This window comes from Ambystoma mexicanum, chromosome 8 (assembly GCF_040938575.1).
Source record: "Ambystoma mexicanum isolate Mex_15411 chromosome 8, UKY_AmexF1_1, whole genome shotgun sequence".
NCBI classification, from domain to species: Eukaryota; Metazoa; Chordata; class Amphibia; order Caudata; family Ambystomatidae; genus Ambystoma; species Ambystoma mexicanum.
In genome coordinates this window covers 1,358,351,586-1,358,367,965 of record NC_090929.1, presented here as the reverse complement: position 1 = coordinate 1,358,367,965, position 16,380 = coordinate 1,358,351,586, and the positions used below count along the sequence as shown (strand labels likewise).

The window sequence follows — 16,380 nt, the reverse complement described above, 5'->3', positions numbered from 1 at the left end:
CCCCTCGATCACATAGAGAACAGCTGCGCAGCCTGCAAGCTCTTAAAACCCAGGACTCTTAAAGAACGTAGGGTTAAGAGGTGGGCGGACTACGCGATGTCGAAGTCAGTTTCCTCACCCGCTGCCGCTGTTACTGAAAGTGACGAGGAGTGCGATAACTCGACGTCCGTTACGGAAGTCATGAACCCCCAGAAGGAGCGCTCCCGCTCCTCGTCGTCCGTCCCCGGCCCCGACGGGCTCGGCTCACGCCCTGCTTATGGGGATGAACACCCCGGCGACAAGGACGCACACAAACCCCATAAGGCTAAACACACTACCCACGGCTCTTCTTCGTCGAGAACGAAGGATCCATCAGCGCCGAAGGGGACGCAGGGCACTCCGGCGTCTACCGCAGACCGTAAAGGTCACAAGCCCCACCCGCAAACGCAGCCGCGACCAGCGATTGGGCTTCCATCTAACACGGGCGCTACCCCAAAAACATCCGACGCAACGCTCCATAGAGCGACCGTCTAGGTACAACGCGCAACGCGCACAACGTCGACACCAAAGCCCTCGACGGACAAAATCGTGGCCGAGAGCCTAGCGAGAATTGTCGCCGAAGACGAACGTACGCGGACGACGAAACAAACGTCGAATACCGCGTCGAAAAAACACAAAAGTAGCCAGGATCTGCCCCTTTCTCCAAAGGACGCTTCCGAACTACCTGAAGGTTTTTCAGAAGGAGACGGGAACCTCTCGTCGACGTTGTGGGAGCGTTCGAAACGATTCGACGGCGAAAACACTAATTTCCCCCCTCTAGACTATTCAGGGGTACCCCATGAGACCCTTGAAAGACTCCATTCTTGCTTGGAGAAAATGGAAAGGTTTCTAGGAAACCAAGACCCACCCACTCACAAAAGGCAAAGAGAATGGCCACAGGATGACCCTAGAGTCAAGATTCCTAGGCTGGTTGATCTCACTGAGGAGGAGCAATACCTCCAAGAAGAAGAGTGTTTGGGTGGAGAAGAAGAGGTAGAACTTGAGGAAGAGGGGTTCGAAGAAGATCCTTACACCACTGCTACAGGGTTTGAAGAGGATACAGCTACCTCGCAGCCCTGGCATTCACCGTCAGTGCAGCCTTGGCAATCCCCATCAGTACATTCAGACCCTGATGCCTTTCTCCCTTCTCCTCTCAAAGATTCACATGGGAACTCCTCTCCCATAGATGACCAACCTTCCCTCAATGCACTATTGCGCAAGGCAGCAGCGCATTTTGAGATTGATACAGGGGATACTCTTCCAGACATTGACTTTGTAGAAAAAGTCATCAAAGAAAAAGCCCCTGTTAGCCAATCTATTCCACTTTTGGCTTCTATTAAAAGAATTTCTCCTTCCCTTACTAACCCAGCTTTAGTAAGAGGGGTCGACCCTAGAATAGAAAAGCTTTTCAGCCCTTCATCCTCTGACCCTTTATACATCAGAGGACACTCTATCCCGGACTCCCTTGTGGTTACCAACACAAGAAAAAGAGCAGGGGTGCCACTATCCACTAGTGAAGCACCTCCAGACAAAGAAGGCAAAAAACTCTACGCACTGGGGAAGAGAATCACGACCTCCGCCGCCTTCTCTACTAGAATTGCTAATAACAACTCACTTTTAGCTAGCTACGCAGATGCACAGTGGAACAAGCTGCGCAGCGAAGCAGAGGAAGCACCTGAACCTCTGCGTTCTCGCCTGCTAGCTATAATATCAGAGGGCACACTGGTAAACCAGGGCATCGTTAAAAACTCCCTAGATGCCGCTGAGACGGCTGGCCGCTCCCTAGTGCAGGGAATACTTCTCAAGCGCCACGTTTGGCTACGCAATTCAGGTTTTAAGCCCGAAACCCAAGCCTCCCTCATAAATAAACCCATTGAACAGACGCATCTGTTTGGAAAAGCAGTAGATGAGGCCCTAGAACATGCTAAAGAGTTTGATACCATCAAGACTCTTGATCAAATTTCTAGGCCCCCTAACAGGCGAGGCTATGGTAATAAACGCTCCTTTCGTGGCCAAAGACAGCAGCAGAACCAACAACAACAATATTACTCTGGCTCCAACTGGCCCACCAACCAGGGTAACACCCAGTTCACTCAAAGAGGCCAACGCCGTGGCAAAGGAAGAGGTCGTGGCTCCAGCCCCAGAGGTTCCACGCCCAATACCAGCAAATGGGTCCCCTCCCATGCATCACCGGTCGGGGGCCGGCTAACATCGTTCCTTTCAGCATGGGAGGGAATCACGTCAGACCGTTGGGTATTATCCACCATAGCCCACGGATACTGCATCGAGTTCAACGGTTCCCCGAAGTACAAACCCCCACGGAACCGGCGCATGACACCGCAACACCTCTCCATTCTTCTTCAAGAGGTGGAAGAACTACTGAAAAAAGAAGCTATAGAGCCCGTCCCCCTATCACAGGTAACAGAAGGTATTTATTCAGTGTACTTCCTTGTACCCAAAAAGGACTTAACCATGCGCCCTGTATTAGATCTGCGCCCAGCGAACATTTTTGTCAAACCCCAAAAGTTTCGAATGGTGACCTTACAGGAGGTAATCCCACTGTTATCACAAGGGGATTACATGACAGCACTGGACATGAAAGATGCATACTTTCATATTTTAATGTTGACATCGCACAGAAAATACCTCAGGTTCAAAATAGAGGACAAACACTACCAGTTCAGAGTACTACCCTTCGGGATAGCATCTGCACCAAGGGTATTCACGAAAGTACTGGCAGTGGCAGCGGCCCACCTGCGCAGATTATCCATCCCGGTATACCCTTACCTCGACGACTGGCTCATAACAGGGGATTCTTACGAAACATGCTTCTCCAATACCCAAAAGACCGTAGACCTCTTGTCCCAACTGGGCTTCTCCATCAACGAAAAGAAGTCAAGCTTAGACCCCAGCCAAACCAAACAATTCCTAGGGGCTCTAATTCGAACAAGGGACGGCCTCGTATTCCCCTCCAACGAGAGGGTCCAAAACATGCTGTTTCAAATTCCCCATTATGTAGCAGGCCGAGAGGTGACGGTACGCAAAGCAATGCGCTTGCTAGGGATGATGGCGTCATGTATTTATTTGGTACCTCACGCGCGCCTGCGCATGCGCCCAATGCAAGAGTGGCTCTACAGCCAGTGGTGTCAGGCCAGCGGACAATGGGACGATCTAGTGGTGGTCTCGCAGGCCTTGGTTCTCTCGCTACGGTGGTGGACAAAAGAAAACCTGTTATTAGGGAAAACTTTTGCCACACCCGCAGTGGAAGCCACTCTAACCACAGACGCATCCCTTACAGGATGGGGGGGCTCACCTATCCCATCAAACGGCACACGGAGTGTGGACTCCGAGTTTAGCATCCAAGCATATAAACCTGCTGGAACTACTAGCGGTGTTCAAAGCACTGAAAGCCTTTCAGGAACACTTACAAGGAAAGACAGTGATGGTCCTCACAGACAGCACCACAGCCATGTACTACCTCAACAAGCAAGGGGGCACTCACTCTCCAGGACTGTCCAAGCTGTCCCAGAATATATGGAAGTGGGCTCTCAAACACAACATGTTCCTACTAGCACAACATGTACCAGGGGAACTCAATCTGCTAGCAGACAAACTCAGCAGAGACTTCCCCCTGCCCGAAGAGTACGAATGGCAATTGCACGAAGACATCGTCTTAGACATCTTCACGCAATGGGGATTCCCGGATATAGACCTGTTCGCAACCCTGGAGAACTCACAATGCCAAAGTTACGCCTCCAGGTACCCCCAGAACCAGTCCAAGGGGAACGGTCTGTCGATTCAATGGTCAGGGAAATTTGTTTACGCCTTTCCCCCGACTCCCCTTCTCAACAAAGTGGTGCACAAGATGCACCAGGAGCAGGTTACCATGATACTAGTGGCCCCAATGTGGGCACGGCAACCTTGGTTCGCTCACTTGATGGAGATGTCCCTATCTCCCCCAGTGAAACTTCCCTGCCCGTACAACATGCTGTCACAAGACAAGGGCAGGACACTGCATCCATGCCCTCAGACCATGAACTTAGCAGCCTGGCTCCTGAGATCATAGAATTTGGACATTTACAACTCCCACAGAGATGTATGGACATCCTCAGGGAAGCCAGAAAACCGAATACTCGACACTGCTATTCTAGCAAATGGAAAAGATTCGTTATCTGGTGTAGAGGTACTAGCATCAACCCAGTTGACTGCTCTCCTACTGACATTATTCTATACTTGACCCATTTACTGGATTCAGGTTTAGTGTTCAATTCCATTAAAGTCCACCTAGCGGCACTTTCTGCATACACCACTTCCCAACTTAAAGTGTCGTGGTGGAAGATACCAGTTATCAAAGCCTTCATGGAGGGGGTAAAGAGGATACACCCTCCGATAGCTAACCCAGCTCCCGGATGGGACTTAAATGTGGTACTTTCCAGACTCATGGGCCCTCCCTTCGAACCCATGCACAAGGCAACTCTTAAAGATATCACCCTTAAGACTGCTTTCCTAATAGCTATCACCTCCATTAGGAGAGTAAGTGAACGACAGGCTCTTTCTGTACTAGACCCCTTCGTAACAGTTCACAAAAATAAAGTGGTTCTACGCACACACCCAAGGTTTGCACCCAAATTCATCTCGAAATTTCATGTAAACCAAACTATAGAACTACCAACGTTCTTTCAAAACCCTTCCAGCTCGGGAGAAAAAAGTTTGCATACACTAGATGTACGCAGAGCTGTCATGTTCTACATGGAAAGAACCAGACCACTGAGAAAGACTAATCAGTTCTTTGTCTCGGTGGCAGCAGGAAGAGGAGGAGATGCGGTCTCAAAATCCACTATATCTAGATGGATTGTTCAATGCATCACTCTCTGTTACACTCTTGCTAAGAGAACTACCCTTCAAGCCAAGAGCACATTCCACTCGAGGCACTGGGGCTTCCATAGCATTCATTGCAAATGTTCCCCTTGAGTCCATCTGCAAAGCGGCTACCTGGAGTTCTGTGCACACCTTTACAAAACACTACTGTCTAGATGCACACTCTAGATCTGACTCCCAGGTGGGACAGGCAGTATTAAGACATCTTTTCTCTACTGTTCCTTCTCATAACCCACCGCCAACTCCGGGTACTGCTCGCTAGTCTATGCACAGCATGTGATTCTAAGCAGATTAACAAACATCAGAAGACAATGCATTACTTACCGTAAAAGCATTTCTGATGGTTGTATCTGCTTAGATTCACATGCGCCCACCCTTCCTCCCCGCTCGGATGGAAGGAACATAGACTTCCTTTATATCTCTCTTTTCTGTACTCACTCACGTCTATAAGGCTCCCTCAGGGCAGAAAAATACAAACAGAGGGACCTCGACGCGTGAGGGATTGTGGGTACAACGCACGTCACTATAGGGATAGTGTTACAGACACGCCTTGTCGACGTCCCCTTTTCGACTACGAAAAACAAAATGCAATACTCCGCAGTGACCACTGGATGTCGGACCTATGCACAGCATGTGAATCTAAGCAGATACAACCATCAGAAATGCTTTTACGGTAAGTAATGCATTGTCATATCCATCGTAGTTCATCTTCTGGGTGTACGGAACGAGCAAGCAGACTCACTCAGCAGAAATATGGACCAAATTCACAAATGGGAGATAGACAGCGTTCAGTTGTCGAAGGTCTTCGAGAAATGGGGACGACCTCCACTGGATATCTTCGCTACGAAGATGAACAAGAAGTGCGAAATGTATGCCAGCAGGTGGCCACAGGAAGGCTCTCTGGGGGAAGTGTTCTCCTTCCCGTGGACGGACAAGTTCCTCTACGCCTTCCCTCCGTTCCCTCTAATACGGAGAACTCTGCAGTGGATACGCAGGTACAGGTGCCGGGTCATCCTAGTGGCACCGTGTTGGCCAAGGCAGCTGTGGTTTTCCGACCTGCTTCGCCTGTCAGTGGATCAATCAATAACGTTCCCAATCTCCTGTCAGGGGCGAGGGAACAGTGTGGCATCACAATCCAGACAGACTCAATCTCACAGCTTGGCTCCTGACTTTCGGAATTTGGTGCCTTGAGCATTTCGCCGGACTGTCAGAGGATCCTGCAAGCAGCGTGAGCCCCTGCCACCAACAAGTCGTGTAAGTGGAGAAGGTTCTGTATGTGGTGTCGAGGACAGACGGGAGTGCAACCTCTAAGGGTCACTCCGGAACAGCTGCTGCTGTATCTGCTACACCTTGCGAAGAGCAGATTATCTTTTTCATCAATAAAGGTACACCTGGCGGCCATCTCTAGATTCACGAGGAGAAGGAAGTCGCCTTCCTTGTTTAGTGACAGGTTGGTGAAACATTTCATGAGGGGTTTGTTCCGGACGTTCCCTCCGGTTAAATGTTTTCCACCAACGTGGAGCCTTAATATGGTGCTAGCAGGGTTAATGAAACCACCCTTTGAACCAATGGCCACATCGTCGATTAAGTTCTTGTCATGGAAAGTAGCCTTTCTAATAGCTATAACATCAGCTAGGCGGATCTCGGAGTTGCAAGCGTTGGTCATAGACCCTCCGTAGGTTTTTTAAGGACAAAGTGGTTCTGTCAACGAATCCTCGTTTCATTCCAAAAGTTCCTATGGCTTATCATAAGCACTCATCATTGTCCTGCCCACCTTTTTCGCGACCCCCAATACCCCCTCCTCATCGGCTGTGGAAAAAGTCCTACATACCTTGGACGTAAAGAGCTTTAAAATGTTACCTTCATCGAACTCAGCAACTTAAATCTACGCAACAACTCTTCGTTGCATATGGTCCTTCGGCGAAAGGAAAAGCAATTTCAAAGCAGGGACTGGCCAGATGGGTCTCATTGACGATTGCCTTCTGTCATTCAAAAGCGGGAAAACCACTACAAGGGCAACTTCGTCGACGGCGTTGTGGGCAGGAATCCCGCTGACAGACATTTGCCAGGCGGCGGCATGGTCAGTGCCTCACACATTTACCCGCCACTACTGCCTCGAACGGCAGCATGCGGACGAAGTACAAATGGGAAGAGCAGTCTTGTTCCATCTGTTTCAATAAGGTAAGCCCTTTTCAAGAAGGGTCTGCTTATTTTGGCATATGTACATATTTGTGTATATAGGTATTGATCTGTGCATGTACTGTTGCACATTTTAAATTGGCATCCTACGTAAGCATGGTTCGCTATACATATGCTTAGGAGGGTGCCGGATTGCATTCACACCTCCCCTTTTTCAGGATCACTGCTGTGGAGTGAATCCATGAAGGATCCAATGCTGGAGAAGGGAATAGTTTCTTACTCCATTTCTCCAGCATTGGTAAATTTCATGGATTCAAATGCGCCCGCCAGCCTCCCCGGAATGCAATCGTCTTGTATATCTAGGTTTCACCCCATTCTGCTTTGGAGGGGTCGCAATCTGAAGGGAGCCGCTTGGGTGGGGCATTTATACCGCTACGTCCTAGTGGGGCATGTGTGCGCGGGCCCAAAACGACGGTAGATGGGACACAAAAATGTCGAACGTTTTCCTATGGAAAACGGCTATATAGGCGTACCGAGGGTTCCTAGTCTGTCGACGGGTAATATTCTAAGCATGTGAATCCGTGAAAGATACCAATGCTGGACAATGGAGTTACAGGTAAACTATTCCCTTTTCCTAACAATCACTGAGCTATGGGTCATACTGCCCCAAACCAATGACTGCCCTCTACCTAAGCCCCTCCTCTGGCAGCCAGCTTCAGATTTTTACTGCACGTTCAAATGTTGGGCAGTCCTCGTGCGTAACTCTCGTGCTTTTACTGCGTGTTTTGGTGTTTGTAAGTTTTACTCTATTTTTTAGTCAATCAAGCCTTGTGCCCCCTCAAGAGTGGATTTCCAGAAGATTCGTCGGGCCTACACCACGTTGATCGACGAGAAGGATTCCCCTTCACTTTTCAAGATTTGCTCCAACTGCGGTTTGCAGAATGTTTACATGGGCGACAAACAGTCCCAGTGCCTGTACCCAACGCATAAGGAGGATTATGGTGCGTTTTGCCGTGAACTATCAATGCAAGTTGAAGGATCGGCGTAAACGGCTGGAGGAGTGGCTGCAGGCCAAGGCCTCTGCACCAGGTGGTTCCCAGGAACATGCCTCTCCTGGATCTGTGGAAGCTGAGCAGGCTTCTAAGTCCTTTTGAAGGTGCCCCTCCCGTGGGGGTCCAACAAAAGGCCAAGCACTGCAAGTCCACTACGGTCGGGAGCACTGTGGCAGGCTCCTCGGCAGCCAGGGCGCATTAGACCTCCCCAGCTGCATCCGTCTCCATTCAACACTCTGGATCTTCATCCAAGAGTAAGTCATCACCCGGGCAGCTGAAAGTGGCCCCGGAGACTACCAAGGAGACCAAAGGCGGTATGGCATCCGGCCTACCCTCAGCCGAGAAGGCCAACTGGGTCCGAGCCTCTGGCCCGTCCCCGAAGTGGAAGGCTTAGCAAAATAAGGTGTCTGGGGCGACCATAAAGGCCAAGCAGGGCGCCCTTCCGAAGGCAAGTGTTCCCCGGGAGAGACTGCACTCCAGCCCATTGACCAGACCCAAGAGAAGATGCCGATTATCTCCGCGAGGCAGTCACCACCTGGACTCGAAGAAGGGGGGGAGGCGTTACATTTTATTTATATTGCGCTCATACACAGGTGTTTCAGGGGGAGGGGAACAGGGGAGAAACGATGATCTTACCAGTGAAATTGAGAACGCGCAAGTGCATGGGGAGGGAAAAGAGGGCAAGCGTATGGAAGGGGGAGGAAATTGGAAAGTGCAGAGCATAAGAGAACAAAATAAGTAAGTTAAAAAAAGAAACTGTGGTAGTGCAGCTTGTAAGTGGCAAAGTGCTAGGTTAGTCGGGGTGTATCGGATAAGTGCAGAACAGTGGGTGAGGGACTGTATGGGTACAGCTACAGGCCCCAATGCAACAGGTGGCCCGGAGGCAGTGCAGGAGGGTGGCAGGGTGAGCATGTACCTGTGCCTGAAGGACAGAGGTTGGCCAGGTGCAGTGCTGAGAAAGCAGATCAGTAGGGGAGAAGCGAGGCAAAGGCAGGAGCGAAGAGGAGGGTCTTGAGGCGCCTCCGGAACCGTAGATGGTTCTCCCTGTTTCAAGGTGGCAGGGAGGCAGTGCCAATCTGAGGCCCCATCCGAAGACCGTTCTACCCCCAGCTTGCTTCTTTGAAAAACGGCTGACCCTGGGGGAGTTGGAGGTAGAGTGGGTGAAGGGCTCAAGAGGGGAGGTATTTACAGAGGGATAGTTGAAGGTATTTTGGACCCAGGCCCCTGAAAGCCTTGTGGACAATGCAAAGGGTTTTAAATGTAATCTTTGCATCCACTGGGAGCCATTGGAGGAATTTCAGAGCTGGAGAGGTGCGATCTTCCAGGGCATGTACATCTTAGCTGAGGAGGAATAACTAATCTACCAATAGACCATCCAGGAAGACTGGTGATGAGTCGGAGTCCTGCCCTACAAAAAGGGAGACTGTTACGAAGGCGAAGATACCGTAGTTGGAGAGCCTTTGGGCACGTTGAAGGCACGACCGGCTCAGATGAACACGAAGGGGGGGGGGGGCATCAATTGAAGGAGTGGTGGTGTCCCTAACTAAGGCCGTCAATATGGATTCACGGGCCACAAAGCAAGAGTTTCCCTGCCGGCCAGGAGGGAATCCTCTCAGCCAGTAGCAAAGACACCGGTGAAGACTATGCCAGTCATCTCCCCGAAACAGTCTCCTGCAATCGAGAAGGGGGTTGTGGGGGGCGGAGGGTACGGTAGTCTTACCCCAAGGGACCAGACAGAACCGGAGATGCCGACGGGTACGGATAACGGAGTGGCTCCCATCCTGGACCTCTGCCACTTGAACAAGTACTTCAGATCAGAGGTTCCGGGTGGTCACCCTTCAGCACGTGTTAGGACAGCTGCAGGAAGGGGATTTCCTGTGACTTGGAGGATGCTTACTTTCACATCCATCCACTAGGGACACAAAGTTCCTGCGCTTCATGGATGAAGGGCAGCACTATCAGTTCAAGGCCCTTACCTTCGGACTAAAGTCAGCGCTAATGGTCTTCACCAAGTGCCTGGCGCCAGGGGCTGCGCAACTGCATCTGCGAGGGATCCACTTTCACCCCTACCTGGCCGACTGGCTCGTCCGAGCAAAATCAAGGGAGATTGCCATCGCTCACACGGCGGAAACTGTCCAGCTGCTGATGGAGCTGGGGTTATCAGTGAACTATGCAAAGTCTTGCTGGGGACTCAACACTGTTGTGCCTGGCGTATCTGAGAGGATTGTCCTGCATATACCTCGTTCGACTGTGCAGGCTGCGGATGCAGCCATTGCAAGAGTACAACGCCGTTGGATCCTGGTATCTGGAAGCTTTGAGGACAACATCACTCTCGATGAGATGTTCCGTCGAGCGATGCAGTGGTAGGGTGTCCGTAGCCTTCCAGACCCCGCCCCGCCACATCAGGAGATGGTCACAACAGATGCCTCCCTAGAAGGATGGGGCTGGCACACAGAAGTCTCCACGCAAGAGGCCTATGGGTGCCGGCGCAGTCGTTGCATATCCACGTTCTGGAGCTTTAGGCTGTGTTTTGGGCCCTCTTCCCTTTCATCCCTCTGGCGTCGCTGAGACAGATATGGTATCCGGACCTTCTGGACTCGTCAGCGTCCCCTCCAGTCAAGCTTCCTGTGGCGGCAGATATTCTCTCCGAAGGAGGTGCGATCCTGCACCACGACTCAGGGTTGCTGAACTTGCATGCCTGGCTCCTGCAGCGATAGTTTGGAGGATACGATTTCCCGGCGGATTGCAAGTAGGTTCTTGCCAAGGCCAGGGCTTCATCTACACTGAAATGCTACGGACATAAGTGGAAGAGGTTTGCCGTCTGGTGCCGTGCACAGATCAACCCTCTACGGATTACGGCTCCGCAGGTGCTACCATATTTGCTGTCGCTAGCCAAAGCAGGGTGGGCTCATGCTTCCATCAAGGTTAATCTGGTGGCTATCTTCTGCTACGCCAGAACTCCGGGACGCTCAATGTGGTGCTGACTGGGCTCATGGGTCCACCGTTCGAGCGTATGCATTGGACACCACTGAGATTCTTATCGTGGAAAACAGCGTTTCTTGTGGCCATCACCTCCGCACGACAAGTGGGAGAAATCCAGGCCCTCTTGTAAACCACTGTACTTGGCATTCCACGAGACGAGCAACTAGCCCTTGGTGTTACCTGTATTCTTCCCGACGCCTTTGTCACCGGCTGAGAGGACTTTGCACTTGCTGGATGTGGCTAGAGCGCTGAAGTTGTGTGGACAGCACAAAGTTTTCAGAAGACATTGCAACTTTTTCTGAACTTCGGTGCTGTGATCCATGGGAAGGCCCTCTCCAAGGCTTCCATTTCCAGGTGGCTCTCCAGCTGCATCACCCACTGTCACTGGTTGGCAAACCGTCTGAGAGCCCATCCAACCAGAGCTATCGCTGCTACTATGGCGTTCCTGTCTGGTGTGCCCCTGCTGGACATCTGCAGGGCTGCTATGTGGAGGTCGACTCACACCTTCACGAGATTCTACTGCATTGACTGGGATTCCAGGGAGGAGTCCAGAGTTGGCCAAGCAGTGCTGCGCAACCTTTTCGCTTGAAGGTGAGCCTGGTGAGGAGGTAAGAGATGCTTAATGTTTAGCTGCTTAATGTTGAGCCTTGCCACCTCCTGTGTTTGCATGTGTACTGCTATGTATTCATGTGAATCCATGCCAGGCCCCATGCTGGAGAAGGAACAAGTTACTTACCTGTAACTGTTCTCCAGCGTGGGTCTGGCATGGATTCACATGCAAACCCTCCCGCCTACCCCTCTGCAACTCTTAACTTGATCCTACTGCCACTTTACGTGCTACCAAATCTAAAGATGGCTGCCAGAGGGGCTTGGGGTAGAGGGCAGGCATTGGCTGGGGACAGTATACCCCAGAGGCCAGTGATTGGTTGTTAGACAGTTCAGAAGTTAAACTGATTTTTTTTTTCTTTACCGAGGATGCCCAGCCTGACAGGGAATATTCATGAGCATGTGAATCCATGCCAGACCCATGCTGGAGAAAAGTTACAGGTAAGTAACTTGTTCCTTACATGGTTTTTGTGACTTTACTTACCTGCTAGATTCATTGCTTGGTGTGATCTTTAAGTTCTAAATATATATTTCTAACTGTCTAAGCTGAATTGTCATTCTGTGTCGACCACGCTCTTACTCCCTGAGTAAGCCTTGGCAGCGCTCCACTCATTTGATTGGATTTTGGCTAAACTGAGTCACTGTTCATCAGAAGGGTGGCCTCCTAAAATATGCCCACCAGGATTGATCTTTAGAAATCCATCTTAAAGGTTGTATAGGAAAGCCCTAACCGCTATGCAAACTTAATACCTACGCCAACACTACTCTGCTGAAGGATTAGGTCATTTCTGTAGTCACTTGTCTATGTAATGGCCACTTCCCTTTTGCTTCAATCCCGGTTTAATGTGAAAAGCAGTGTGGGAAACTTGAGTGGCACAAACTACCTTGCTCATCATGGAGCCTACAGGATGTCCGGAGGGATGTCTTTCTAACATATACCATATCCAATGAAAATTACTTGATAATTTAGAGGGCAACGCGTGAATACATGATCTGGTGTGAAAAAGTTGAAGTCCTCTTAATTGTAGTTTGTCTTAGTTTTGATTTGTAACTTGCTTATGCCATGGTTGCTTACTACTCTATCCCTTGCCCCCTCCTTTCGAGCTAGTCTTAACTGAATCATAGCTACCAATAAGTGAGCAATGAATAACCGGTTTGCCTAGACTGGGGAAGGTAACAGGCTCCAAACCTCATTGTGTGAAGCATGCAACAGTAAGTTTATTTTGTGAGATTGATTGAGATTCAATTTTTTTCTATTTCAGGTTCTAGCGTTTCTCAAAATGAAGAATTGGCACAGTTACTTGAGGCATTTGATAAAGCAGCTAAAACATCAAGAACCAAGAATAAAACTGAGAAGTTAAAAGAGTCAATACGCACTTCGAAACGGGGACCACGAGTTTTGACTTTGGTTGCTGGTACTAAAGCTACAAAGTCTTCAAGAAACCTGCGCACTGGGCATGTACCAGTCACTTCTGAGTTGGTTAAAGTAACAGCACCTGTGAGGCCACAAAGAAAACTCACCCAGGGTCTGAAAGGAAAAGACACTGAAACGTCTACTGAAGATGCATCTGCTCTACTAGTATTGCCAATTGCCTTGTTGAGTAAAGTTACCAAAAAAGCAGAATTAAAGAGAAGTGGCAAGGGTAGATTACCAATTGGTGTTGCAAAGTCCATCTCTATGGTGGATACTGTCGATGAAGACCCTTTAAAATATAAGTCATCGACTAAGGATATTTCAAAAGACAAGATGGTGGATGTCCCAACAAAACTGTGCAATAAAAACTCAGTGCAAGTGACTTCGGTGTCCGGTAAGGACCTTGGTGCTGGTAACCAGGAGGATGCTGTTATAGTGAAAGTACAGGAATTCAAAAGATCAACAAGAGGCAGAAATGGGACTTTACCTCTGGACCATACAGCGGCAAAAGAAACCTTGCCAATGCTTCGAGGAAGACGTAGAAATCAAATCGAAAGTGTTGGTCAAGTTATGCCTTCCTTGAATGCGTCGATTTCAGAGTCCTCTGGGGAAAACCAGGTCTCGACAATCTCAAATGTGTCTACAAAGAAGAAAAAGTCTGTGAAGTGGCACCCTCTAGTGATGGACATTAAAATATCAGACTCAGAAATTGCGCTAGACACTAAAATGTCACCCATTTCTGAACCCTTTAAAGATAAACTAATACTGGAAGAGCAATTGACTGTCCAAGCAAAAAAATCTGTAAGTAGCGCTGGTGTTGGCAATCTAACATCTGAAGAGTTTGTACCCAAGAGATTAAGGAGGATGATTAAGAGTAGTTTAACAAGCGTTCTTTCTGAAAGTGTGCCTGAGAAGACATCCATTGAGAAAGTAACAATTGAAGTTTCAAAATCGGCAGCTAGCCCTCGAAGACCAAGAAATAAATTGGGTCTCTCTTTCAGTCCAGTTCAGGAGGCTGTTGGGATTTCACCAAGAGAAGTGTCAAAAGCTGAAGTGCGCACTGAAAAAACTGGTGAAAAGGCAAGTAGAAGGAAAGCGGTCAGAGGAAATCGCAATGCACAGGTTAATCAAATGTCCCCTTCAAAAGTGTCTGTTGTGGCGATTGATTCAGATGCTAACCTTTCAGTGCACTCTACCAGCAATGAGAACATTTCAGCTGCTGACAAATCTAACAATCTGCAAAGCTGTCATTCAGTAACGGCTGTTTCCCGCAGAGGAAAGAAGAAAACAATGGAAATCCAGCAGAGTGACGTTTTTGAGCCTAGAAAAAAAGCTGAAACTCTGAATGTGATGGCAGTTGTGGCCACAGAGTTGTTGGATGATAAGACCCAGACTGCAGAAATAGTAAATACTGTTGAAAAGTGTCCAAACAGGAGGACAACTTCAAGATCAGGGCGGGCTAAACATATTTTAAAACCGACCTCACCAACTAGTGTCTTGAAAGGAGTTTTAGTTGCACAGCCAGTAGCCGTCCAGGAAGTCTTGAAATCAGTAGGGGTTAGTCCCAAAAAGGGAAGGAGGAAGAAATTGCAAAGTACACCAAGTGATTTTAACCCTCTGCCACAAGAGCAAAGTTATTCGGAAGTCTCAAATGTTGAGGTTGTGTCCCAATTGGCTCTATCTGAGGAAGGGGTTGCAAAGAAGTACCCAAGTAGGAGAAAGAATGTCAGAGTAAATAAGGTTAAGCCTGTGGATCAAATATCTAATGGAGCAATTTCTCTTAATGCTACTGAAACATTGGATTCTAAACTTGCAGTAGATGAGCAGTCTGCAGACCATCAGACGATAGCAGTTTGTGAGAAGTCAGATGTCCAGGACCACACTGCAGCCAGTTCCCGTAGAGGAAGAAAAAAGCTAACCAAGCATAGTGCAATGAGCACATCTGAAGTCACTGTTCATCCTCTGAATAAACTAAGTGAACAAGAAGTGATGACTCCAAATACTGAAACCTACATTATTCAGTCAGTTGGTCTAAAATCTAAACGCAAAGCAGTTGCAAGAAAGCAGCTGAATGATCCACCATTACAAATCTTGATGAAACCTTCAAATACAAGCTTGAATGATTTAGATTGTACACTTCAGTCCGTGAGGGAGCAAAAAAAAAGTCTCAGAGATGGCCAGCGAGTAGTTGACACTGCTGTCATTCCTCCCCGTGTTGGTAGGAGAGGACAATCTGCCGACCTTTCAATTAAATCTGAAGTTAAAGAAGCACCAACTGAGGATTTAAGACGCGGTGCTAAACGAAAACTAACCAGCAAAGAAGTTGCAGATTTATTGGTAGTTGAAAGTGTGGCTGAACCCAATAAACAGCTGGACACATCGCTGAAAGTGGCTAGCCGTCGAGGAAAAGCTCTCAAAACTAGGGTTGATGCAAAGGATAATGAAGGCGATGTGCATGGTAACTTTGAGGAAAACATTGACCAGGCTAACCTGTCTCCACAAAAGGTGGTCAATAGCAAGAAGATGGGTAGGGGGAAAGCTAGAAAGTTGGAACCTGAAATCCAGTCTAGCTCTCCAGTAAAAGACATTTCAACAAAAGAAAAAGCTAAAGTTGGCAAGGGACCACTTCCAGCCTCCATTTTGACTGAGAGTGAAACTCTACCTAAAAGAGCAAAAATGGGTAAGCATTCTTAATTTAAATAGCATTATTAAAAAAAAAATTAAATGACCAGGCAAGCAGTCGGGCAGACTGTTGGCATGAAATGGTAAAGTTGGTTTCTAGGAGGAAAATTTGCTTCATGCAACTCTAGCACTTAAGTGTACTCTGCTATTTTTATTTTAAATGTTTAAGTTCTGATTCAACCTTGTCCTTTTTCATATGAATCTGCATTTTTACCCCATTGTCATGCGTGCAATCTTTTTCCATTATCAGTTATGATGAAAAACAATCGTACATTCTTCAGTTCACTTTTCCACCAGCCATTGTCTGCATGTTATGGCTGTTTACATTCGCATAGCAAACTGAACTGGCTTTTTATATTTTGGATTGCTTTCACTGTCAAGGGGACATGAGGTAATCTTGCGTCCCGTCCCCTTTCCGCCATAATGCATGGGCGTCCCTTCCAAGGGATGGGAGACGGAACCTTTTTCACCAGAACGAAACCTTCCCCCTTTAAATTTAGAGGGGTGCAGCCCAGGGAGTATGCGCTGCCCTGACTCCACCGTCTGGCGCCACACCTCAGTCCCCTTTTCCGCACCGACTGGAACAGGCCGAATTCACCAGCGCTCCTG

At 48.7% G+C, this 16,380-nt stretch overlaps 1 protein-coding gene across 6 annotated transcripts in view; it reads left to right on the top strand.

Annotated features, from left to right (window-relative positions):
• The window catches only part of MKI67 (marker of proliferation Ki-67), a 231,321-nt gene that overhangs the window by 193,829 nt on the left and 21,112 nt on the right, over window positions 1-16,380 (top strand). For all 6 annotated transcript variants that reach the window (XM_069611472.1, XM_069611471.1, XM_069611470.1 and 3 more), the window contains one exon: window positions 12,938-15,769. In XM_069611472.1, the coding sequence (XP_069467573.1) occupies window positions 12,938-15,769 (2,832 nt within the window). The remainder of the gene's footprint in view (window positions 1-12,937; window positions 15,770-16,380) is intronic.